Source organism: Syzygium oleosum, unplaced genomic scaffold, assembly GCF_021117445.2.
Source record: "Syzygium oleosum isolate NSW1041296 unplaced genomic scaffold, Sole_v2.1 Sole_v2.06, whole genome shotgun sequence".
Lineage (NCBI taxonomy): Eukaryota > Viridiplantae > Streptophyta > Magnoliopsida > Myrtales > Myrtaceae > Syzygium > Syzygium oleosum.
Window position 1 is genome coordinate 12,723,494 of NW_026607490.1, and position 27,241 is coordinate 12,750,734.

The 27,241-nt window shown below is 38.5% G+C and overlaps 2 protein-coding genes and 1 non-coding gene across 4 annotated transcripts; all 3 read right to left on the bottom strand.

Moving 5' to 3' along the window:
* Positions 1–6,410: 6,410 nt before the first annotated feature.
* LOC115682825 (major strawberry allergen Fra a 1-2-like) lies at positions 6,411–7,167 on the bottom strand. The gene is made up of 2 exons (XM_056312085.1): positions 6,943–7,167; positions 6,411–6,837 (listed from the first exon to the last, which is right to left on the bottom strand). The coding sequence occupies exons 1-2, from the start codon at positions 7,135–7,137 to the stop codon at positions 6,547–6,549; spliced, it is 486 nt and encodes a 161-aa protein (XP_056168060.1). The 5' UTR covers positions 7,138–7,167; the 3' UTR covers positions 6,411–6,546.
* Positions 7,168–19,545: 12,378 nt separating this feature from the next.
* LOC115682951 (U1 spliceosomal RNA) lies at positions 19,546–19,709 on the bottom strand. The gene has a single exon (XR_004005948.1). It is a non-coding gene; the product is annotated as a U1 spliceosomal RNA (small nuclear RNA).
* Positions 19,710–19,823: 114 nt separating this feature from the next.
* On the bottom strand, positions 19,824–24,084 carry LOC115682943 (lipoamide acyltransferase component of branched-chain alpha-keto acid dehydrogenase complex, mitochondrial). 2 transcript variants are annotated; one of them, XM_030607312.2, is made up of 8 exons: positions 23,744–24,084; positions 23,390–23,536; positions 22,903–23,028; positions 22,042–22,418; positions 21,246–21,511; positions 21,026–21,114; positions 20,324–20,551; positions 19,824–20,140 (listed from the first exon to the last, which is right to left on the bottom strand). In XM_030607312.2, the coding sequence occupies exons 1-8, from the start codon at positions 23,933–23,935 to the stop codon at positions 20,027–20,029; spliced, it is 1,539 nt and encodes a 512-aa protein (XP_030463172.2). In that variant the 5' UTR covers positions 23,936–24,084; the 3' UTR covers positions 19,824–20,026. The 2 variants fall into 2 exon arrangements, with proteins under 2 accessions (XP_030463172.2, XP_030463173.2); XM_030607313.2 differs by having other exon boundaries at positions 21,246–21,493; positions 23,744–24,083.
* Positions 24,085–27,241: the final 3,157 nt, after the last annotated feature.

Here is a 27,241-nt window from a genome sequence, read left to right on the forward strand (position 1 = left end):
TCCGTAATATTTTCGATTAGCATGTGCATTTCGCATGACTTTTAAAAATTTTAAAAGTTTCGGATTACAATATTATCTCGCTTTTTTTAGGGAAATCTATTTTTAACCCTTGATTTATTTTAAAATGAATAAGGAATATGTACACTGGAAGTCGTTAAACTTGTTACAGAAGTGCTTTTGAGTCCTAAAACTTGCAAAAAGTGCAATCAAGTTCTCAAATTTGTCAAATTGGTTCAATCTAGTCATTCTGTTAACTCCGTCCAACTTGGCTAACAGAAATTATTGACATTGCTTTTTTTTTTTATACATATTTTGTCTTTCCTACGTCAAAATAATATGGCAACGTCATTTTGACCCAAATATAATTTTTACTATAAATTTTATTTAAATTCAATTTAAAAATAAGCCAAAAAAAGGGGGGAGGGAGATAAGCGATGAGGGCTATAGCCCATCGCCGCCCCACCCTCACCGACTACAGGCGAGGGTCGTTGGCCCTCACCCAGATCTAGCCGAGGGCTGCCATTGGTGGGGGTTGGTCATTAATGGCAACCTCGACTAGGTTTAGGCGAGGGCTTGTAGGCCCTCGATTGCATTCGGCGAGAGTCACCAGCCATCTCCTACGAGGATGGGGCGGCGGTGGTAAGGGCTGCAGCTCTCACCGCCTATCTCCCTCCCTTTTTCTTTAATTTAGCTTATTTTTATATTAAATTTTATATTAAAAATCAGATTTGGGCCAAAACGACGTCATTTTATCCGGTGTTTCATTATTTAGCCACATCATTGCGACATAGGAGAGACAAAATATTAAAAAAAATTACTTCAATATTTTCAGTTAGCCAAGTTGGGCAGAGTTAACAGAAGAACTTGATTGCATCAATTTGAGAAATTTCATGACTTCATTGCACTTTTTACAAGTTTTAGGACTCAATTGCACTTTCGCAACAAATTTCAATATTTCCAGTGCAGTTATCCCAAATAATAAATAATGGAGGAAATAAATTAAATAATGTTCATATCGTAAAGACAATGTCAATGGTAGTACTTAAAAATAAAAATGGTTAAATTTGATGAATATACCAATAAATCGATTCTTAGGAAAAAAAAAACAAATTAAGTAAAATGGAAAAGGCATCAGCAACAAAATGGTCATATTATAAAAATCAGATGCCCATTATGTATTTTAAATGGTAAATAATGTAAAAAATGATAAATTAATAAAAATATTTACAGATATCACATTGGATTCTGGTTGGTCATTTCCTTTTATGAATTAAGGATATCATTTCCTTTTATAATTAATCAATCATTTATTTTTTGCACCAATTAAACATTGAAATATACATAATGAGTAATCAATTTTTGTCATTTAACCTTTTTGTTATTAAGGCATTTTCCCTTTTATTTAATTTGTGTTTATTCTTTTTCTTAAAATATTTTATTTAGGTATTTTAAAATGGCTACAGCTAGAAAATTTTGACAAATTTTCATTGTTAAATATTGTTAAATATTTTGGTTAATTTAGCTTTCTCTTATTTTCGATATTTTTTCATTTTTTACAACGATTAAGGGTAAAAGAGACATTTCCTTAAAAATGAGATGAAAATATACTTTTATACCTTAAAAGTCATGTGCATTGCACTTGTTAATGGAGAAAATAACGGAGACAACAACCGTAACAAAATGAAAGTTTAGATGGGTCTTGTACAACAATTGAGAATTTGGGAGCAAACGTATATTAATTATTCCCAAAACATCATGGGAGCTTTGAGTAATATCCCCAAAAATATTACTTTTATGGAGATGAATTTTATATTTTTAAAGGAGCTATTTGTGACATTCTAAATTTCGACCCACTTGGTATTTATGAAATGCGTAATTTCAATAATGCACTTGTAGTAAATCTCGCCCAGACTTGATCACTCTTGGGACACTAACCGGAGGGAAAGGCTAATTAGGGATCCGATTCGTGCGACCATAGAACCGACCATGCACCGACTTTCGACCATAAGGATTGTCGAGGTGATATTTTGGGCTAATATAGACCGATCTAAGGACGGTCATGGATCGATTTGCGAATGTCGTATAAGTGGATCGCGGGTGATTCCGCCTTGCCAGAATACGAAATTAGCGAACGATCTCAAACATATTCCAAACGATCGCGTTCTTTAGAACTAGTGATTGATTCTCGCAATTACATGACAATCGAGGTCACCATGGCTCAAGTGAACTTAAACGTGACTCGATTTAGTATCGACCACTAGTGGTCGAATGTACGAATTTTCCCAAAAGCCACCCGTTAGTTTGAGATAAGCTCAAGTCGCGTTTATTTGAGTTTGGCCATTAAATAGAGGCGAGTTTGGGTGTTGAAAATTTTGAAAGTCATGACAGAGTAATTGGACGACGTCGTTATTAATGAGGTCAGCCTCGGATTTGTTCGGATTCGTCAGAAAACTGAATTTTGATAGGAAGTGGAAAATGACCGTTTTGCCCCTAGGATTTTGTGAAGACCAAGTATAATGTGAGAAGGGCATTTTGGTCATTTCATGCCAACTTTAGAGATATAAATTTTTGGACGATTTTGCCCATGCACTTTTTGTGAAATTCCTATTTTACCCTTGGATATTTTTTTGTGAGAATTGATCTTGGCCGTCGATTTTTGGATAAGATCGAATCGTGACCGTCGGATGGAAAGTAGAGAGAGGGGCAAGATGGTAATTTTTCGGGAGGGGTAGGCTTAGACTAGCCTTTTTCCTTCCTTTTTAATCTCTTTTTCTCTCTTTCACCCCTCATTTTTCTCACGCCTCCCTCTCTCTCCCTCTCCTCTTGGCCGAATCACTCTCCTCCCCCTCCTCCCGTGACCGTGGCCAAGCCGTAAGCCCGCCGTCGCCGTTGTTCAGCTGCCGTGCGTTGCCGGTCGCCGCTCGCCGGAGTTGCTGCCTTGCGAGGCCTTTGCTGCTGCTTGTTGGGCTTTTCTTGCTTAGGTTTAAGGCAAGTTTCTCTCTAAACTTTGATTAGAGTGATGGGTTGTGGATGGACTGGTTTAGGGGTTGATTGAGGTGATTATAGATGGATTAGAGGAGAGCTTGATCTTTCATTGTGTTCTTGGATGTTCAAATGGCTGTGGCATGGTAGTTTGAACCTTGTGGAATGAATTTTGAGGGCTGAAGTTTGGTGGTTATCAACAAGGGCTCGGATCTTTGAAGTTTGGGTTGAATCTCGAAATTGTGTTTTCTGTACCCTCCCGGTTTACTAATTTTGTGGAGATTTTTGGAGGCTGAATCAGGGGTGGTGTCCTTCACAAAATTTTTTCCTCACATCCTGAGGTATAACATATTTTAAATTTGGAATTTTTGGAGGCCATTTGGGTCGCACGAAAACCCATTTTCAGACCGTCTTAAAACTGCCCGGAACACTGTTCATCCCGACCTTCTTGTCTTGCCGAATTTTTATAAAATTTTCCAGATCTATTTTCAATAAACTTCATTCACAAAAGTTGTTGGATACTTTCCTTTCTATGACATATAAAAATTTCAAAGCTTTTCAAGGTGATTTGTGTGTTGAAAGAAATGTATTTTGAGGACAAAACAGTATGTTAAAGCGAACTGATTCTGGTCTGGTTTCGAGGGACGAAAAGGCATGGTTGCAGATTAAACCGGATTTTGTGTTCTTCATAAGAAATGTTTATCAAGATGTTTTTTATGATATATCCAAAATTTAGAATTTTTGGAATTCGTTTACTATTTATTTTGATGGGATTTCGGTCACTGTGTAAACTACCCAGATTTACCCTGATTCTATGGATGCTCATTTTTATGAGCGGAATGGTGGGTGTCGAGGTTGAATAGTTGCTGCCCTCGTGACTGGAATTAATGCTTGAATGTGTGTTGTATGAGTTGATTTGAGGGTGGTTGGTGATTACCTAATTGTGACCGTGTGCGTGGAAGGGCTTGTGGATTTAATTGAGGGGAAGTGGCTTCTTCGACATGTGTGTGTGGATTGATCAGTTTCGTGGCTGAATGGTGCTTGATTGACGGCCTAAATGGTGCTTATGCACGTGTGACTTGATATTGAATACTCGGTGTCCATGTTGATTGATTGGTTGATTTGTAATGATTGATGTTGTCGAGACCGAGGATGATTTGGTGGTGATCATGGGTTGCGATTGAGTTGACATGCATTATGTGAGCATGTGGTGTGATTAACACGCGAAGTGAATGCATTGCATGACATGAGTGATCACTAAAAGCCCTTAGGGGCAAAGATAAAAAGTGGTGTGATGGTGTGCTTGTGTGATCACCTAATCCCCGATTTTTGCGGGTATGACTCCCAGGCTGTTACACGGACATCCTGGTTTTGCCCGCCCGAACGCCTTCCTCTTTGAACTCAACATCACATTTGGTACAAATAGGTGCTTGTCGTTTTGATAAGACAAATTTTGTTGATAAGGCACTTCACTTATATCATATCACTGAAAACGAGTTAACTTAACATAATTATAGGGAATATTATCAAAAAATTCTTAAATTTATTGCATTTGTGCCAATTCAGTTTGAACCTTTCAATTTGGCCAATTTGGTCCTAAACTTTTTAATGATTTGCCAATTTAGTTCAAAACATTTTAATTGTGTCAATTTAGTCATGAATCTTTTGACGATTTGCAAATTTAGTCCTAAACCTTTTGACAATTAGCAAATTTAGTCCTTCCTCTCAATTTTGTTCGAAAATGCTGGCGTTGACTACTTTTACAATTTTTTTTAAAAAATTTAAATCATTTTGAATTTTTATTATTATTTCTTTCTTTGTCATTTTCTTTTCCTTTCTTTTCCCAAGGATCGGAGACCGAGGGTCGATGTGGGGATGGGATGAACTTTCCGCTTTTGGATGCCTTGCTATAGAAGAGTTTGGGTTAACCCAATCCTTCTGCATGTGCGGTTGGTGGCAAGTCGCCCTCGGAGTTGGGCTTGTAAATTGTACCAAACTTGGGTTAACAGTGTGTTTATGAAAGTTGTTTTGTTGATGTGTATTCCAAAAATTTGTCTCGTTAGGCTATCCGGTTATGTGATGTTGATAGGGTGTTACGGTTCGCTCCGCATGCGTATGATCGTTAGTGAATCGACATTTCGGTAAATCTGACCGGAATCGCACTCTTAAGACCGTCGTGGGATGTTCGCGTGTCGCGGGTTCGGGCGTGAAACTATTTGCTAATCAAATTGAAAATATTTACAGACTTAATTGATACAAGCTTCTTGTATACGGTTTTAATTGAATTTTTTGTCCGATTCAATACGGTTCAACCCCATACCAGTTTCGCTATCAAAAGCAAAATAAGTGAACATCCGAACAGAAAGATGCCCATGTGATAGAATTGTGATAGCATATAACATTCATATGATGAGGCATAGGTCTCGCTATATAGCAAAACCCACGAGCCAAATCTAAGGGACGTTTACCAGCATATGGAAGTGAAGGAACTCGGAAACTTCTAACAGAATACACAGAATATCACGGGTACTTATTGACAGGACTTTTTAAAATTTAATTCAGATAGTTTGTTGAAACTTCAAGCATAAGCATTGGGGTTTTTGAGGAGGTATGCTTCAGTGGCCTTGAACGTTCCCAAGACTATCCCTTTGCGTGCCTTAACATCCTCTTCTTTGAGCTCAACATCGCCCTTGGTGTAGTACGTGTCTTTAACCTTGTTCTTGCTCCCACCATCCAAAACGAGTTAACTTAACATAATTATAGGGAATATTATCATGAACAATAGATTCAAACTTTTTGTTTAACCAGATCGATTATGGAATACTTGAACTTGAATGTCTCCTTGTTCAAAACATTTCAATTACGTTAATTTAGTCCTGAACATTTTGACGATTTGCAAATTTAGTCCTAAACATTTTAATAATTAACCACCTATAGTCAATAGGGGGAAAAGTGCCATCAATTTTTTAAACTTTTTAAACCTTTTGAATTTTTTTATTATTAGTGCCAATTTAGTCCTAAACCTTTTTTTTGATACCAATTCAGTCCTAAACCTGTTTGCATTGGTGCCAATTTAGTCTGCCTAAACCTTTTTAAAAATGGTGTCAATTAAGTCCTAAACCTTTTAAATTGGTGCCAATTCAGTCATAAACCATTTTGAACTAAAATTTTTTGTGCCAATTTAATCCTTAGGAGTAAATTAATCAAATTGAAAGGTTTAAAACTAAATTGACACAAGTGCAATAAGTTTATGAATTTTTGAATAATTTTCCCCAGAATCACTAAAGCAAAATAAGTGAACATCCGAACAGAAAGATGCTCATGTGATAAGAATTGTGAAGTGATAGCATATGACATTCATATCATGAGGCATGGGTCCGTCTGGCTATATCGCAAAACCCACAAGCCAAATCTAAGGGACATTTTGTTTTTTTGTCAAATCTAAGGGACGTTTACCAGCATATGGAAGTGAAGGAACTCGGAAACTTCTAACAGAATACAGAGAATATCACGGGTACTTATTGACAGGACTTCTTAAATTTATTTAAGAGAACTGTTGAAACTTCAAGCATAAGCATTGGGGTTTTTGAGGAGGTATGCTTCAGTGGCCTTGAACGCTCCCAAGACTATCCCTTTGCGTGCCTTCACATCCTCTTCTTTGAGCTCAACATCGCCTTTGGTGTAGTACATGTCTTTAACTTTGTTCTTGCTCTCGCCATCCAGTGTTGGCTCAAATTTTACTTCATGAACAATAGATTCAAACTTTTCATCCAGATCGATTATGGAGTACCTGTACGTGAATGTCTCCTTGTTCAACTCATCTACGCGACTCTTGATGCCGATAAAGCCGACCACCTGTATTCAATAGGAGATCGTATCATAGTGTACGTGTAAATGTTGTACTATGTGTTCAATCTAAAACAAAATATAAAAATAAAAGACACATTTATATAGCGAAACTGCATAATTACCTTCAATAAAGTTGATCTGCCTAATGGTTCCAGCCCCTCCATCGCCTTGGATGATGTCAATACTCTTGATAGCCTGAGGCATGAGTTTGGGAACGAGGTTGCGAGAGTCCAGAATTAGGGCCTTGAACAATCTTGCCGGAGGAACTGTGGAAATATATTCATTTATGAAAGTGAACACACCCATGATGTTTTTGAGGTTAATACTAGAGAAATATGGACAATACGTTCAGAGTGGAGTTAGATGAAAATGAGATAGATTTATAGATTGGAGTGGAACAGGCCTCGTTTTCCAAAGTAATGCGAATCAAATCTAGAAACTACAACGACATATATTAGCCCAAACTCGATCCGAGCACATAAACTACTCCCTACAGCTAACTCTATAATCTCCTATCTACTTCATTTTGTAGATTTAACCCTATACATACCAAACGATAGCTTTTTAGACTTCTATTTTTGGGTAAAACATTTTTAAATCATAGAAAAGGTCCTATACATCGAACCCTCACTTGCTTAGAAGTTCATTTCCTGCTAAATTTACAACATGGAAAGACTAATAGTCTATTACTAATTTGTACAACCTCTCTATATATTCAAGGGAAAAACTTGAGTAGTCGGTCTCACTTTTTGACTTTCCAAATTATCCATTTTCAAACGGAAACATCGATGATAAATTATGTTAAAGTTGTATGGTCCATTTGTTTTGCAAAAAAATAAATGATTTGAAAAATATTTTCCTAAAAAAGATCGTTTGAATAGCTTGAAATAATAAGTCAATGAAAAATATTTTCGTTATCGACATCAATTTATATCTAAATATTTTCGTGAATGGTGAAAAATATTTTTCATTCATTCAATTTCGTAAGTGATTCGAGCGAACATTTTGTAAAAAATATTTATTTTCCGTGAAACAAACGCACCTCCCATAAGCCACCTTCAATCTCTTTCTTTTATTGCTCTTACCCCCATTTGATGCATTGCTAAAATTATGGCAAAAAGGAGGGAAAATCTCCCTAAAAAAATCAAGGCTTGTGATGATTTTGAAATCTTTACTACTACATATTTGATACCTTCTCCGAAAAAAAAAACTTGTAAGATCGAAACCATTTGTAATTCCATCAATTACTTGTCAATCAACAAAATGAATAAATTCCGCTAGTCCTCTTATACCCTGAGTTAAGGATATTGTATTAAAAGCATCTATGTAACCACGATTATATGAGCAATCATATATCACATTTATTATTTTGTCCTCTAAAATTCTATTAAGACCTCTTTTAGAAAACGAATTTAGTAAGTTGAAATTTTGTAAAGATGAATAAATAGGCTTATATAAAAAAAGACGGTATAAATGTTGCAAAAAAAGCTATACTGACAGAAAAACTTGCATTTTTCAGAAATTCATACCAATCCACAGAATTATTTGAATTCTAATGTAAAAAGTTTATCAATGGATTTAACAATTTGGATAATATATCCAAATGAATTCCTTCTTGATTGAAAGGAAAGGGAATTCCTATGACTCTAACAAACAAAGTAAATAGCACTAATTTGACCATGGAAAATAGCATTATGTTGTCCAATTCATGAGGAGAAGAGAAAGTATTTTTAGCACCAAAATGAGTAATAGTAATAAAAGGGCGCATTCTGTTTTTTCCATTACCACCAATTTGATATGTCTTATACCAAAAAATAGCATTATTTGAAAGTGCTGTTGTTTTTAGGATTCAGATTTATTATTCATTCAATGGAAGCTGTTGTTGGATTTTCTCCAGATAAAAGTCATAATTTGGGCAATGAAAGCTATCTTCCATGTCGTAACCGGCCGTGGCATGAGCATATAACATGGGCAATGAAGATTTGTGGAGGATCATCATTTGCTCATCGTCTCTCCAGGTTCTCACTTGGAGCCTTTTGTCATATAATATGGATTGAAAGAAACAACTCTATCTTCAGAAACAAAAGTATTTTCATCCCCGGTATGCGCAATCATATGATCAAAGTGGTGAAGGATAAAGCTTCAACCCTTGGAAGAATTGCAGACACGCCATTGAATAGGAGATTACAAAGGAGTTGGGGGCTATCACCTTCCATTTTTTCTTAATTGGGCTGGTTTGGCTTTCCTTTGTATAGCTTTTCCTTGCTTCCTTTATCTTTTTGTGGTTGAGCTTTCCGTGTTCCCTTGGATTTGTATAGTCTCTTTGGAACTTGGTTAGTCTCTTGCTTTCCTTTGTATTTGGTGATTTGAAAGTAATATATACCTTACCCTTACCAAAAAAAAAAAAAGTCATAATTTGGTTCTCATGGGAGGTTTAAAAAAGCATGAGCCCATTAGAAAAATTGCTTTTTTAGCAGGTACACTTTCTCTTTTGTGGTATTCCCCCCTTCCACGTTTATCTCTTTCTGGTGTCCCCCACTACTTCTCAAATTTAATGTTCATTTAATTTAGCATTTTACCAGATAAGAAAATAAAAATAAAAATCTCCACTACCTTTTAGGTAGGAGAACTGCTTTCCGCTCTCGCCCTTATGAATTTAATGTCATATATTCTCCATGACAGGTCGCTTTTGAAGTCCTACTCCAGTAGGAGCAACTTTTTCAAACTATCAATCTAAGACATAGCTACCAGCAGCGCGGATTGCGTGCTAGTTTTCTTTTAATGCTAAGAAATGCATTTCTTTCTTTTGGCGGCGTTCGATTCTTGACATTAAAATTGCCCTCAAATTTAAAGAAGACGACATAAGTGGAATTTGTCCCGTAGATGGGAAATGCTGGTTGGATAGTCCCAACATTTCTTCAGCAATTTTGAGTATGTGCTCGATATTGCGTAAAAGGAGCGAGTGATCCATAACAGCACATGCAAACCTACTCTAATAAGAGAGTCTACCTTAGGAACAAGGACGCTTGACCCGAAGACAATGTTGGATAAACAGTGATTAAGATTCCATTTGTTTTTCGAAAAATGAATGACTTGGAAAAGTTTTTCTTAAAAACAATCGTTTGTATCTCTTAAATAAATGAACGAACAAATGATATTTTTATCGTTTCTGAAAATATTTAGATATAAATTACTATCGATAGTGAAAATATTTTTCATTGGCCAATTATTTCAAGCGATACGAACGATCATTTTTAGGAAAATATTTTTCAAATCGTTCATATTCCACGAAAAGAATGGAGCCTAATATTTGCATGCATGACTAACCCACCTGATCCAATGTAATTCCCTTACGTTCCATACCTGTCAAAGACCAAGGCTTTAGACCAACTGGGCCTCCAAAAGGTCCATGACGAATTGGGCTTTGGCACAATAGGTTCTTCTCGTTTTGATAAGACACTTCACTTGTATCAGATGACTATAATAGATTTTGGCAATGAATTAAATTTATACGATCACAAAAGCAAAATAATGCAAGGTTTATGCTAGTATGTGTACTCAGAGAGAATATATGTTTCGTACGAATTTATTATAATCCATTCATGTATTATTCATAATTGAACTTTCGAATAGATAGATGATTATGCGCTAAACAGTATGAAAGCATATGACATTCATATCATGACTCATGAGCCAAAATATAGCAAAAACCCCACAATCCAAATCTAAGGGACGATTATAGGCATATAGAAGCGACAGAACTTGAATACTCCCAGCATAATACAGATAATATCGCAAGTACTCGTTGACGGGACTTCTTAAACTTATTTAAGAGAGCCTCTGAAGGTTCAAGCATAAGCATCAGGATTTTAAAGGATGTATGCTTCGCCAAACTTGTATATTTCCAAGAATCTCTCTTTGACGCCTTAACTTCCTCTTCTTTGAGCTCAACATCGCTCTTGGTGTAGTACGTGTCCCTAACCTTGTTCTTGCTCCCGCCTTTCGGTGTTGGCTCAAATTTTACTTGAAGGACAATAGATTCAAACTTCTCGTTCAGATCGATCATGGAATACTTGTACGTGAATTTCTCCTCGTTCAACTCATCCACGCGATTCTTGATACTAATAAACCGACCACCCGCATTCAATAGGAGATCATATCATAGTATACGTGTATATGTCGTTCTATGTGTTTAATCTAAAACAAAATATATAAAGAAAAGAGCACAATTATATATCGCAACTGCATAATTACCTTCAATGAAGTTGATCTACCTAATAGTTCCAACCCCTCCATTGCCTTGATAGCTTGAGGCATGAGCTTGGGAACTAGGTTATGAGTGTCCAGGGTTAGGGCCTTGAATAATCTTGCCGGAGAAATTGTGGAAATGTATTCATTTGAGAAAGTGAACGCACCCATGATGTTTTTGAGGTTGATACTGGAGAAATAAGGACAATACGATCAAAGAGATTGGAGTTCAGGAGGTTTTGTTGAGCTTATGATAGAAGAGATGAGAATGAGATGGATTTATGAATTGAGTGAAAGAGCCCTCATTTTTCCAAAGTAATTAATATGTTGCGAATCAAATCTAGAAAGTCACTATGACATATATTAGTCCAAACTCAATCCGAGCACATAAACTACTCTCTGTAGCTAACTCTATAATCTCCTATCTACTTTATTTCATAGATTTAACTATATATATATATATAGAGAGAGAGAGAGAGAGAGAGAGAGAGAGAGAGAGAGAGAGAGAGAGAGAGAGAGAGAGAGAGAGAGAGAACGATGGCTTTTAGACTTCTTTTTTAGGGGTAAAACATTTTTAAATCATAGCAAAAGTCTCATAAATCGAACCCTCACTTGCTTAGAAGTTCATTTCCTGCTAAATTTCCAACATGGAAGAACTGATTGTCTTTTACTAATTTGTACAACATATCTATACATTCAAGGGAAAAACTTGAGTAGTCGGTCTCACTTTTTGACTTTCCAAATTATCAATTTTCAATCGAAAACATCGATAATAAATGATGTTAAAGTTGTAGGATCCATCTGTTTTAAGAAAAATGAATAATTTGCAAAATATTTTCTTAAAAAAGATTGTTTGGATAGCTTGAATAATTAGTTAATGAAAAATATTTTCATCATCGACAACAATTTATATCTAAATATTTTCATAGATAATGTAAATATTTTTCATTCATTTATTTTCGTAAGTGATTCAAGCGAACATTTTGTAAAAATTATTTATTTTCCGCAAAACAAACGCTGCCCGTAAAACACCTTCAATCTCTTTCTTATCTTGCACTTACCCCCATTTGATGCATTGCCAAAATTGGGACAAAATGGAGGGAAAAGCTCCCTATTGCTTCCAATTCCATGCCACGTTTATCTCTTTCTCGTGTCTCCCATTACTTCTCGATTTAATTTTCATTTAATTTAATATTGGGAAAATTCCAAATAAGAGCTTGAAGTGGACTTTGTGTCAAATAAGGGTCTGAAGTGGCATGTCAATGGCAAATAAGGGCATGACCTTACTGGTCGCCGGCCAACGAAATATTCCAGCCGGTCAAGGGCATTTTAGTCCAAAAATAATTTTAATTTTAAAATATTTTTTTCTTTTTTCCTTTTTCTTTCTTTTTTTTCTTTTTTTCTGGTTTTCTCTTTGTTTTTTGCCGGTGGTCAGCCACCGGAACCAACCACCAACAAAGAACAAAGAGAAAACCAGAAAAAGGAAAAAAGAAAGAAAAAAAGGAAAAAAATTCAAAAAAAAAGTTAAAAGACGAAAATGCTCTTACCATTCGAAAAGTCAAAGCCTTCTTTGCAACAGACATAGCCACTTTAGATCCTTATTTTAAACAAAATTCACTTCAGACCCTTTTTTTGAAAAAACGAGGACATTTCAAATTATTATTCGACACAAAATCCACTTCAGACCCTTATTTGAGAAAATGAGGGTACTTCATACCCTTATTTGGAATTTTTCCTTTGATATTTTACCGGATTAGAAAATAAAAATAAAAATAAAAACCTCCACTACCTTATAGGTTGGTTAACTGCCTTCCGCTCTCTCCCTTTTGAATTTGTTGTCATCTTTACTCCACGGCAGGTGGCTTTTGAAAACTCCTATTTCAAAAGGAGCAATTTTTTCAAACTGTAAAATCTAAACGTCGAACGGCATGACACAGGACGGACAATAAAAACGTCGTGACCGCGCGCGTAGCGCGGATTGAGTGCTAGTTTTTTTATGATAAGAAACACATTTCTTCTTTTTGGCGGCGTTCGATTCTTGACACTGGAATTGCCCTTCATTTTAAAGAAGACGACTAAATGGAATTTGGCCCATAGATGGGAAATGTCGATTGAATAGTCCCGATGTCCTTCGGCAATTTTGAGTATGTGCTCGTTATTGCGCAGAAGCAGCGACTGATCCGTAACAATACATGCAGACCTACTTTGATAGAGAGTCTGCCTTCGGAACGAGGATGCTTGACCCAAGACGATATTGGATAAGCGGAGAGATTAAGACTATGTTTGCTTGTCGAAAAATGAATGACTTGGAAGAGATTTTCTCTAAAACGATCGCTTATATCGCTTAAAAAAATGAACGAACAAAAGATATTTTTTATCGATCTTGAGAATGTTTAAACATAAATTGTTGTCGATGGTGAAAACTTTTTTCATTAACCAATTATTTTAAGCGATAAGAGCGATCATTTTTTAGGAAATTTTTTTTCAAATCGTTCATTTTTCACGAACGAAACGGAGCATGAAAATGTCGATTTTAAATAAGACGACCAAATGGAATTTTCCCCGCCGATGGGAAATGTTGATAGAATAGTCCTAACATTCTTCGGCGATTTTAAGTATGTGCTCGATATTACTCAAAAACAGCAAGTGATTCATAGCAACACATGCAAACCTACTCTGATAAGAGAGTCTACCTTTGGATCAAGGATGCTTGACTCAAGACAATATCGGATAAGCGGAGATTAAGGGTCCGTTTTTTTTTTTCGAACAATAAATGATTTGGAAGAGATTTTCATAAAAATAATCGTTCGTATCAATTACAAAAATGAACGAATAAAAGATATTTTTTATAGTTGTTGAGAATGTTTAGACAAAAATTATTGTCGATAGTGAAAACTTTTTTCATTAACCAATTATTCCAAGCGATACAAACAATCATTTTTAGGAAAATATTTTCCAAACCATTCATTTTTTGCGTAACAAACGAATCTACGAGATTTTATGCATAACTAACCCACGTGACCCAATGTAATTCCTTTAAGTTCTAGACCTGTCAAAGACCAAGGCCCAAGACCAACGGGGCCTCCAAAACGTAAGGCGCATGACCAAGTGGGCTTTGGCACAATAGGTACTTGTCATTTTGATAATAGGGGTGAGCTTGGTCCGGATTGGGCCGGTCCAACACCTAACCTAGGGATCGACCCACACAGTGTTGGTCTCCAATTTTTAGGACCAGGGACCGATCTTGTTGAGCTTGGGACCGAGGACCGAGTCCAGTCCAGTTCCAGGGTCAACTTGGGACTAACCGATTTTTTTCTTTGTTTCATTTTTTGTATTCATTGATAGGACAAACATACTCTTTTAAATTACATATCCATCAACAATGGGACATTGAGCAACCAAACTATGAACATATCAAACATAAATCTAAGATAAGATAACAACAAAAATTTCCATTTTCTAAAAGCAACAAATCATAAAATACGAACACGTGAAATACAATTAAACCATAAAAAGTTAAAAATATGTTTATATATAAACCATGAATTATACAACTTCGCATCTTGTTCATTCCTAAATGATCACTTTGACTTTTGAACACCTAACAAACAACACACATAATTAATACTCAACAGACGAGCAGTGAGGCGAACGAATAGAGACGAGCAAGGTTGAGGTGAACGAAGAGGATTTCTATATATATGGTTGAATCAGGGCTAGGTTTCTACTTTCTAATTCACACAACAAAACCACATAAGAAGGAACAAAGGCAGAGGCACTAGGGTTTAGAGTAAACAAAAATATATAATATATAATATAAATGTATACAGGGTTGGTTCAACCCCGACCAACCCTAAAGTCCCAGGACCAAGGACCAATCCGCACAATATAGGGTCCAGGGGTCACAGGTTCAGGGACCAGCCCAATCCCCTTGGGAACCGGACCAAGACCGGCTGGGTTGAGCCGATCTTGGGTTGACCATAGACCAATGCTCACCCCTATTTTATAAGACACTTCACTTGTATCATATGACTATAATAGATTTTAGTAACGAATTAAACTTACATAATCACAAAAGCAAAATAATGCGAGGTTTATGCTAGTATATGTACTCACAGAGAATATATGCCTAGTACAAATTTATTATAATCCACTCATGTATTATTCGTAGTTGAACTTTCGAATATAAAGAGGAGTGAGAAAGCATATGACATTCATATCATGACGCATGAGACAAATTATAGCAAAAACCCCACAAGCCATATCTAAGGGACGTTTATAGGCATATAGAAGCGACATAACTTGGATACTTCCAACATAATGCAAATAATAATGTGAGTACTTATTGACGGCACTTCTCAATCTTATTTAAGAGAGCCTTAGAAGGTTCAAGCATAAGCATCGGGGGTTTGGAGGAGGTATGCTTCGCCGACCTTTTATATTTCCAAGAATCTCTCTTTGTCCGCCTTAATGTCCTCTTCTTTGAGCTCAACATCGCCCTTGGTGTAGTACTTGCTTGTAAGCTTGTTCTTGCTCCCTCCTTCCGGCGTTGGCTCAAGTTTGACTTCGTGAACAATAGATTCAAACTTCTCCTTCTGATTGATCAAATCAAGGAGTACCTATACGCGAATATCTCCTCATTCGGCTCATCCACGCGATTCTTGACGCCGATAAGCTGACTGCCTGCACCCAATAGGAGATCAGACATAGCATACGTGCATATGCCATAACATATGCTTAAGCTAAAAAGAGAAAAGCGCATTCGTATAGCAAATATTTACCTCTGATAATGTTGATCTGCTTAATGGTTCCGGCCCCTTCATCGCCTTGGATGATGTCAATACTCTTGATGGCTTGAGGGATAAGTTTGGGAATTAGGTTATTGAAGTCCAGAACTAGGGCCTTGAACAATCTTGTCGGAGGAAATGTCGAAATGTATTCATTCGTGTAGCTGAACACGTCCATGATGTTTTTTTTTAAAGGTTGATGATGCTCGAGAAATATGGGCAATGCGATCAAAGAGAGTGGAGTTCATGTGGTTTGTTGAGGTTGGGATAGAAGAGATAGAAAACGAGACGTATTTATGGGGTGGAGGGGGAAGAGCCCACATTTTTCCAAAGTAATTAATGCGTTACGAATCAAAATCTAGGAACCCACAATAACACGTTAATCCAAACTCTATATATCAAAAGAATAGCTTTCAATTTTTCTTTTTTGGGGAAAATATATTTAAATCATAGCAAAAGTATTGTGCTAATTGTACTATATATCACACTAGACACACGAGGATCGCATCAATATATCTATTTATACTATCTATGCTACCCTATAAATGGAGAGATTAGAGGGTTGAGATCTCATAGTCGATAGTAAATGTTTTCATCATCGACAATAATTTATGTGTGAACATTTTCGTGAACAATGAAAATATTTTCTACTCATTCATTTTTGTAAACAATACAAGCAATCATTTTTAAGAAAATATTTTTCAAATTATTTATTTTTCACGAAATAAACGGAGTCTTAAGGGAAAAATCAGGGTTAGTTGGTGTCATTTTTTTACTTTCCAAATTATCCATTTTCTCACGAAGACATCAAATAATAAATGAGGTTAAAGATGTAAAACAACTTCAATCTCTTGTCTATCTTGCACTTACCCATTTGATGCATTGCTTGTGGCACGGTTATGTCTTCCTCTCCCTTATTTACAAGTTGAAACCCAAAATTTTACTTGACAATCAAAATAGAAGGAAAAATTGGTAGATTATTTTTCATCAATAGAATTGGTATAGTAGTCGAGAGAATAACATCAAGTATTTAATTTCAGCATCTATTTATAAGTTTGAATTTTTATTATCAATTCGTTATGATGTTGCATAACAAATAAAACATAATCATGTATGAGCCTAGGGAAAAGTACCAAAAAAGTCCTAGACCTATTGTATTGGTACCAATTCAGTCATAAACCTTTCAATTGGACCAATTTAGTCCTAAACATTTTCACATTGGTACCAATTCAGTCCATTCGGCTAATTTAGGCCCGAAATCGCTCACATATATATCGGCCGTCCTATGTGTCACCGCCAACGCTGATATGGACAATTTTTAATAATTTTTTTTGAATTGTTAATGTTTTTTTCCTTTTTTATTATTTTTTATTTTTTTCCTTCCTTCTCCTTCCTTGGGCCTGTGACCATGGCCGGTGATCAGCCATAGGCGACGGCCAACGAGGGCGTCACGGCCCTCGCCTGCCACAGCAGAGGGTCACCCTTGCCAGTAAGGGCGACGATTGGACCCTCGCGGCCTGGCGGAGGCTACCCTCGCCGACCATGGCCACCTGCCACATGCCCAAGGAAGGAGAAGGAAAGGAAAAAAAAAAAAAAAAAAGGAAAAAAAATTCAAAATTCAAAAAAAAATTATTAAAAATTATTTAAAAATTCCACATCAGCGCCGGCTGTATCAGGTAGGACGGCCAGCATCCACGTCAGTTATTTCTGATCTAAATTGGTCGAATGGACTAAATTGGTACTAATATAAAAATGTTTAGGACTAAATTGGTTCAATTGAAAAGTATATGATTGAATCAGTACCTATGTAATAGGTTTATAACTTTTTTGGTAATTTCCCTCCGAGCCTAGCATGTCCATAACAACTAGTACTACTATTAAGGGAATGATCACCTTTTTGGTGTCTCCGACTAGGAGTGTGCAAAGGAATCGGAAACCGCCCGGAATTGGATCGGAACCGGCAGTTTCCATGGGGACTAGTCTGGTTCCCGGTTCCAGGCGTGAAATTGCTCACCCGCCGACCCAAACTGGACCGGTAGGTACACACAAGTGCACCCACAATTCAAAATGTTAAGAACTCAAATGTGTTTCATGTCATTTACTAGAAAGTTAATTACACTCCTTAAGTAATCAGTTGCCCACTCTATTTAATGTAAAAATGAAGTCGTGACGTCTTGTATTCGATTCCTTAAATTCTTCTTGCCAACGCGATAAAAATTCTCTCTTTTGGTTGTGATAGTTGGAGAACACAATCGAACGGAGGAGATCTTGTTTCACGCCAATGGCGAAAGCGGCGGTGAGACATGAGCGTTGACCGCATCTTGGCATCTTAGCTACTGCATCCCACTCGAAACATGTGAGGGACGGTAAAGAACATGAGGGGTATTTAACAACTTGAATTATTTTGGCGGGGGTTCGATTGGATTATTTCTCATAGTCAGGGCCAAAGGACGATCATATGGAGAGGGCCCTCAGCGACCTTCGTCACAGAGCATTTTCAAGAGCCAATCTAATTGAGTGTTGTATGGACTTTGGAGTTCACGAATCTTATCTCATGGCTTGACTTATCCTACCAAAGGGATTGGAATTGAGGACCGATTCCATGGACTCACCCGGGTCCGCGGTCCGGTTTCAAATTCCAATTTTTCAAAACCGATCCTTAATAGGCGGTCCCTTGTTCAGGGGTGGGAACCGTCCACCTAGACCATGCTCACCCCTATATCTGACTACTACTCAATTCGATTTTATCTAACTCAACATTTTACTATATAAAAAATAAATAAAAATCTCCACTACCTTATAGGTAGGTTACTTCCGTCCGCTCTTTCCCTTTTCAATTTATTCATGCGTGGAAACTGTTCCTATGTCATGTTTTCTCCATGATAGGTCGCATTTGAAATCCTATTTTGGTAGGTGCAATTTTTTCAAACTATAAATCTAGACATAGCGATCACTAGCGTGCTATCAAAACGGCAACGAACAGGTCGGCCATTAAAGTGCCATGACGGCGCGCATAGAGCAGATCGCGCGCTACTTTTCTTTTAGAGTTAATATCATGAAAAACCTCAAATTAGTACACCTGTGACAAATTTATCCAAAACTGATTTTTTGACCACAAAAAACCCCCAACCAATACATTTGTGACAAATTTACCATCCATTAAATTTAATTAATTAAAAAAAACCACAAAATAGTACACCTGTAATAAACGGAGGGTAAAACCAACTATCATGTTTCATTTAACTAAGCAATTTGACAGTAAAATTTAACGTAAACTAACAGATGGTAAATTTATTACAAGTGTACTAGTTTGGGGTTTTTGGTGATCAAAAAATTAGTTTAGGGTAAATTTGTCACAAGTGTACCAGTTTAGGATTTTTTGTATAACCATTTCTTTTAATGCTAAGAAACATTCTTTCTTTCTTTTCGGCGGCGTTCGTTCGACAAATTGGAACTTGCCCCCTGCAGATGGAAAAAAAATGGCAATTGAATAGTCCAACTTTCTTTGAAGCTGCGACCAATTCGTACCAACACATGCAGATCTACTCTGATCAGAGATAGTCAACCTTAAGAACAAGGACGCTTGACCCAAGACAATGTCAGATAAGCAGAGATTTAAGCTTTGCATGCATGAATTAACCCAACGTGACCCCATGTTATAATTGGACTGACGATTTGGACAGGGGCCGCGCGAACGCAGGCCCCCGCTGCCACAAATTATGACATAGGCTCAGCCGCTTTGGGCTGACCTTAGAGTAGCACCCCTCCGCAAAGTGCAATGGAGGTCACTAACATAGGCCATGGACCTTCCTGATCGCCCAACAATCCCGTCCAGGTAAGTACGTCGCAATAGCACGCAAGACTGACCCTTATTCTCTCCCTACCTCCTCTCTCTTCATGCTCAATCCCTATGTGGGACGCAACAGTGTCCTAAGACAACTTCGCCCTGTTGTGTCATTGGGAAAGTCCGATGGCATTTCTCGGTCTCGCCAGGGAATCATTTCAACCCCAGCACTTGCATAACAATTGATGTTTCGTCCTTTCGGACATGTAGGTATTCTGTTGGTTCACCCGAGAAACTACAACTGCTCTTTTTATTGCCATCTACAGCATATACACAGACAACTAAGGAGATATGGTGACCTGTATTTGTTGCAGGATCACCTCATTTGCAGCATCAGCAACTCCGGCTTTTCCACGTATCGCTTCCACTCGTTGCAGAATCTGGCCACCGTAGCTCCGTCCAGGACTCTGTGATCCGCACCCACGTTTACCTGATTCAAGGAACAAGACTTGTGTCAGACAGGATGATTTACTCGTCAAATGATGAGATTTCATGCTGTCCCATTACTTATGTCGCGTGGCCTATTGAATGCAGCTAACCAGATCGAGATGCTATTCTTTGCAAGCAATGCAACATGTTCTTTCTATTCCCTTCTGAAAATTGTTATACTTACAGTCATGATAGATACTGGATACACATCTCCATCATCTGCAAACTGTGGAGCCTTCTGGATCCGCCCAATAGCAATGATGGCAACTTCAGGCAAGTTCAGAAGGGGGGAACCAAACTTCCCACCAATTGCTCCAATGTTGCTTAACGTTATCGTTCCGCCAGATATATCTTCTGGATTGAGCTTGTTAGTCAAGGCAAATTGTTGCAACCGTGACAGCTCCTTTGTTATCTGATCACATCATAAACAAGCGTTAGCTTTAAAGCAGTGGCTTCTTGTTGCCTGTTGGTATGGTTCTTATTAGTAAAAAGAAAACTCCACCATTCAAACCATTTTAAGATTCATCTGTTACTGGGGGAGAGGTGCAGTTCAATTAAGCGGCAGTGTTTCATCTAAATGTTATAGTGCATGAGCAATTCTAGCAACTGGATGTGGGCTTAGATATCGAAAGAGATAAATGCTGGCAAGAAACATTTGTTGAGGACTTCTTTTATGTGCTCTGCATGAACAACATCAAACAGATTGGAATCTGGATTACAAAAAGAAAGGTCACTCACTCGTCATGTTGTCTCCTCAATTTTCTCGTCATTAATTTTTCACAATAAAGAAGTGACAAACTTCCAGATAATTGGAAATAAATAATTTAATAATTGAATGAAGAGAGGTAACATACAACATCACTTATGTGAATATACTAAAACTAACCTCCAAGATAGACAGAGACTGAACATTTTTAATGTTTGGTACAACAAGACCGTTTGGAGTAGCCATTGCAATTCCTATATTGTGTGAACCTGCAGGAAAGAACATTCAGTTTTTCTTGTAATTCTAAGAAAACCAGAAACAAATCGCTCAATCAAGACTAATTTCTAGCATTCACAGGGTCAAGTCAAACTAGAAATCCCCATGCAAAAGATCAGCTAACCTTTAAGGATGACTTCAAATAATTCCTCAGTGAAGCAACTGTTCATAATGGGATATTTGCTTAAAGCCATTGAAAGTGCCTTTATCAACAACGGTAGAAAAGTGTGCTTGACATCTGGATCTGTGTTATTGTCCTGGAAAGATGCTTTAAGCTCCACCAGAGCATCACAGTTTATCTCTTCCACATAATGAAAATGGGGTACTTTTGCAGCCAAGGACATTGATTTGACCATTGCTCGCTGGAATCCCCTGAAGGACACGTTAGAGCTACTCAGTTTAAATAAACTTTACTGAGCTACTAAAAGAACCTCATTCCGCCCAAATTCTTCACTCAAGAATGCTGAACAACAAGAGGGGAAGACAAAAACAGTAACAGATGAATCTAACAAATTAAGCATTATCTAGAATTTTAGGCAGCCCAGCAGTTAATTTTGTTTAATCCTTTATCGTTGCTTTACAGAGTAAATAATGTCAAAAAGTCAAGCAGAACTTCGCGAAGAAAGCTGCACCTGGACAATGGAAATAACCAGATCATCTACCTGAAACAAATGATTAAATTACGCAACCAAGTTAAGGAGGCTTATCTATGAGATCTTATCAGAGATCTATAAGCTTACATATACTATTCACACATAACAATCTAACTGAGGAAAATTAGCCCTGATCGATCCCAAATTCATTTGTAGAAAATCCAGGGCATGGCAATACCCCTGGAAAGAGACAGAAACAGTGAAAACATTATCAATACCACAGTTTCCGTGACTAACTCACATTTGTGATGCTAAATCAAAGATTACCTCAAGGGAATCGTTTCATCATTGTAATGCCATCCAGATTTAGCTGATACATTTTGGCGAGTCTGTGCCCCTCCCAAAAACTGATCCTCGTGATCAGTACCCAGAGAGGCAGAACTACCTTCCATAATTCTTTTGTCAGTAGCATATCTAAGAACATCTTCCTTTAGCACTCTGCCATCTGTTCCAGTACCATGCACATCAGTTATGTCTATGCCATATTCTTTGGCAAGACCTCGAACTGCTGGTGTTGACAGGACTCCACATTTTTTGCTTTTTATCATCTCAGAAGTTGGAGAATTGACATTTTCTAAACGATCACAAGCCTCCATCAGAAGATGTGGCTCCTCAACAGCCATCTTTAGAAGAGTCTCTCCAACCTACAGTTAGCAAACTTTAAAGCATAAAAACTAGGTAGAGTGCCTTCCTGTAGATTACAGATAAAAGCTAACTCAGAAAACGGAGGAACAAATCTTTAATAACAAAGGCATCCCTAAAATATTAATATAATCTAAATGAACTCAGATTAATGCTAAGATCTACACTTCGCCTATTTCTCAAATTCCTGATGCCTATATGCTTGTCAAGGATGTGTAGTCTCAATAACATCCTATGAATGCAATGCTGATCATGTAGGTTTGACATGTGATTCCTTCAAATATGTAATGTTATTTTAAAAGTTGACATGCCATTCTTTCCAAGTTCTGTAACAACAATTTCGTTCCGTATCTCCACAATGATCCTTTTTATCCGTTTCCTCTCTATGTTTTTAATGCTTTACCAGATAATAACTCTGGATTAACAATCACGTGCAAAACACAGGCCTGGGCTCCAGAAGAAAACAACATATTGGCTAATTCTTACCTTCACTATATCACCAGGAACGTGATTGATATGGGCAACTTTTCCTTTGTACCGACTTGTTATTTCTATGGTCGCTTTGTCACTCTGAACTTCACAGAGTGGTTGGAATTCTTCGATCAGATCCCCCTGCCAGAATAAAATGTCAATTCCTAAATATCGCAACTCATTTTTCGCATTTTATATCTCCATACGCGTGTGTGCCTGTGGGTGAACAGAGGTAAGACGCTCGTTAATACAGCGTACTTCCGTGATTCGGTTAAACATCAGTATTTGCAGAAATCACTCATCTATACCAATCTACCTAGCAAGAGAACAAATGTTCTTCCCTTTATCAGCACGTAGCTACAACAACAATCTTTGAAGACTAACAATTCCGCGGCAACGCTTCATCTATGGCTAGACAAGTTCTGCTCGACAAGTGTACTCATCTCCAAATGCACACAGAGATAGCAGAGTAAAGATTCAAAGCTAGGCTTCACGGACTCACCTCTTGAACAAACCATTTGAGAAGCTCGCACTCGGCGATGCCTTCGCCTGTCTGTGCCAACGGCACATCGACCATTCCAGCCACAGGAACATCCCTCAACGCATCGCTCGACAAGCCACGCGACTTCATTCCACAGAAATCTTCGAACTACACAACCGAAGCAGAAAAGAACAACTCAAAAACCATCGAAAACAATCGATTTCGGTAATCACCGCACCTCAAACCAGAATTCACCGACACTCTTCCGTCGCCCACACAAAAGAATCCTCACACGTCGCCGCAACGACCGAACTCAGAGAAACTAAGAATCTCGAGAAAAACCACACGCCGGCGTGCCGGAGATAAGAAACTCACTCGGGCTCCAAGACCGCTGGAGCGAAACGCCGCGGCCGCGAGCGGAGAAGAGCGGCCCGGCTTCGCGCCGCCGCCCCGAGCCGGAGGCCCCCCGACCTCCGGCGCCGGACATGGAACCTGACGGGCGACCGGGATCGGCCACCGCCGGCGGCAACTCCGGCGCAGGTCGTGCCAAGCTCTCCGGACGATCATCGCCGTCCCCCGTCGCCGATCGGGACGTTCCGGCCGGGATCCGATGCTGTCAGGGAGCGAGCGGGAGACGGAATATTCGGTTTTGGTCGGACTTGAGGTTGGCAAGGTTGGCCTCGCGGTAGATGAGGAAGATTAGTTTTTTATGGCACTGTCTTCTGCGGGCTGCGAAGAGTGTAAGACCAGAACATGGGAAGGGATGCTCGATATGTGTCTGACGTTCGCATGACCTGGCTGTCTGTATCTGCCACGTCATTAACATTCTATGATCGTTGGATAATCTTTCCTTTCCTAGGTAGACTTTCGAGGAAATTCCAAATCACGGCGTAAAGTGACCTTATTTCAATTTAAATAAGGGCACGGAGCATCGCTTATTTTCTCAAATAAGGCCATGCAGCGGATCTTGTTTTAAATAAAGACATGAAGTGATTAAAATAGTTTCAAAGAAAAGCCCGACTTTCAGTTGATCATGGGCATTTTCGTCATTTACCCTTTTTGGTTTATTTTTTTCCTTTTTTTCTTTCTTTTTTCTTTTTTTTTCCTTTTTTCTCTCTTTTTGCCCTTTTACTGGTTTCTTCATTCTTCTTCGCCGGTGGCGGTCTCAAGCGATGGCTGGCCACCAGCGATGCCCAAAGAGGGCTAAGCGAGGGGCGAAGGGCCAGTGGCCAAAGAAAAATAAGAAAAAAGAAAATAAAAAAATAATTTAAAATTAAAATTATTTTTGAACGAAAATGCCTTTGATTGGCTAGAATAAAGCCGGTTGGCGACTGGCGAGGTCAAACCCTTATTTGAGATTGAAATGTCCACTTTAAGCCCTTATTTGTAATTTTCCCTAGACTTTTTCTTTTGGTCTATTCTTTCGTTGTTAAACTTAAAATGCGGATTTTATGAACCTTGATGCTTTCTATTATCGTTAAAGAAGACGAGGGTGTTGACCAAAAAAAAAAAAGAAGACGAGGGTATTTCGGGCCCTTATTTTGGAATCTGTTGCTTTGTACATATACCAATTCGGTTCTAAAAGGATTTACGAGCAAATTAACCAAATTAAAAGGTTTAAAACTGAATTGACATCCGCACAATAAGTTCATAACTTTTTTTGTAATTACGATATTCTTTTGGGAAGGTTGTCCCTTAATGTGGGGAAAATTACCAAAATAGTCATAAACTTATTGCAATTATGTCAATTCAGTCGTAATCCCTTTTTTGTGCCAATTCAGTCCTAAACCTTTTGCATTTATGCCAATTCAATCCATCCGGCCAATTTTGGCAGGCTGGTGCTGACGTGGACGCCGTCCGACCAACGCTAACGTGGCAAAAAAATTATTTTTTCCAAATATTTTTTTTTATTAATTTTTAATTTTTTTCTTTTTTTTTCTTTTTTTTTTCTCCTTCATCTTCTTCAACCTCCAGCCAGTCGTCGGACCTGCGACCGGCCAGAGACTTGGGCGGCGAGGTCGGCCCCGCTGGCTGCTGGCGAGGTCTTGTCCTCGCCAGTCACTTCGAGCGAGGCTGACCTAGCCAATTGCCGACAAGGACGAGGACGAGCCCTCGCCAGCGACCGGCAAGGGTGAGCCTCACCAGATCTAACAAGGTCTTGTCCTTGCCGTCGCTGGCCAAGTCGAGCGAGGCCGTCCTCGCTGTCGCTAGTTAAGGCTCGTCCTTGTCAGCAACTGATGAGGTCGGCCTCACTCGAAGCGACTGGTGAGGACAAGACCTCGCCAGATTTGGCGAGGCTCGCCCTTGCCGGCCCTAGCTCCTGGCCTGTCCGGCTAGAGGTTGAAGAAGATGAAGGAGAAAAAAAAAAGAAAAAAAATTTAAAAAAAATTTACCACGTCAGCGTTGGCCTGACAGCCGGCATCACCGGCTGATTAAAATTGGCTAGATGGACTGAATTGGCACAAATGCAAAATGTTTAAGACTGAATTAGTACAATTACAATGGATTTAGGATTATTTTGGTAATTTTCCCCTTAATGCGTGTACGGGGCAATTGGAAAGGAAAAAAAAAGCACTTCTTTGTGCATGTCTATTGGGGGTTCTTGGGAGGGCACATACAATAATCTAGACACCAAGTTGGATTAGAGAGTATAAATCTCCGAATACTCTGTATCGTTTCAACTTTTATTTCGTAGTCAGGTGATATTCGAGCAGACTTTTTTCGATGATTGCGTGTTGTTGCAGCTGACAGACCTAGTGGTCTCGTTTCTCAGGTAACCCTTGCGATGGTGGCGGTGGCGGCATGAGATTTCGTCATCGTCGTCATCTCTCTCTCTCCTCCCTTTCGCTCTCTCTCTCTCTCTCAGGCAAACATCATAACAGTGGTTTTGCCTTGGATAGGCCTGCATGATGAGTACCGACCCAAACTAAGGGCCATGCAGGCCCAAAAAGCTATATGAAGCCCAATAACGAGTCGGAGTTGAGTCCACAGGCCCTGAAGACGTACGTAAACACTGAACATACAAAAGTCAAAATAGCTTCACATGGTTTTACCAACCAAAGAAAAAGGAGGAGCTCCCCCACTCATTTCTACAGAGCACTTCTTGACTAGCCTATCGTGAAGCGGACTAGAGGAAACATCCCACCTTTTTATTACGGGATAACGCGAGCTTATCCTGACTTTTTATTCACCGAATCCTGAAAGAACATGATTGAGAAATTGCCGCAGCCGTTTGCATCGAGCAAGACTTTACCCACAAGATGATTTCCGTGGCCCTCAAGATTACTTTGAACGAGAGACGTTAATTTCGATTCAAACGCTAGAAGGATGGTAACCGAATACCATATATCCAAACACAATCAAATCCGATCAGAGTAAAGAGCGCGATGAATACGGTCAATCATTCCATGGTTCAAAATGTATGATTCGGTTTCATTGGACGGTAACAAATTTATTCCTCTAATCACCTTAATGGTGATCTTCCTTCACCATTTGCTCTCCATCCATGGTGAAGTGGGAATCTACGAACGTGTTTCCCCATTCATGCAAGACAAACACGATTGAACTGCACATCCACATCACCATCATTCTACTACGAGCATATACGCACATTCATCACGTTCCTCGTTATAAACGTGCGAACTATCGCTTTGTCCATCCATTTCATCTTCACTTCCTTCCTCGAAACACTTTGGATTTTCATATGCTTTTTGCGAAAAGTACAATGCATCGCAAAGGGGGGAGTGAGCATATTTGCTAGATTAAGTTAAAGGCGTGTTCGTCTCACATGCCCACGCATGTGCTCTGGTATATAGCCCCTTCCTTGACACTTGACAGATCCGGGAAGCATCTCTAGCTAGCTAGCAGTAGTTG

Excerpts from the sequence above, each read along its gene's own strand:
- LOC115682825 (XM_056312085.1), bottom strand. The coding sequence starts at position 7,137 with ATGGGTGTGTTCACTTTCATAAATGAATATATTTCCACAGTTCCTCCG. Across the intron at positions 6,838-6,942 it reads TTATTGAAGGTAATTATGCA|GTGGTCGGCTTTATCGGCAT; the intron begins GTTTCGCTATAT and ends TATTGAATACAG.
- LOC115682943 (XM_030607312.2), bottom strand. The coding sequence starts at position 23,935 with ATGATCGTCCGGAGAGCTTGGCACGACCTGCGCCGGAGTTGCCGCCGG. Across the intron at positions 23,537-23,743 it reads CCAGCGGTCTTGGAGCCCGA|TTCGAAGATTTCTGTGGAAT; the intron begins GTGAGTTTCTTA and ends TCGGTTGTGTAG. Across the intron at positions 23,029-23,389 it reads TCAAATGGTTTGTTCAAGAG|GGGGATCTGATCGAAGAATT; the intron begins GTGAGTCCGTGA and ends TTATTCTGGCAG.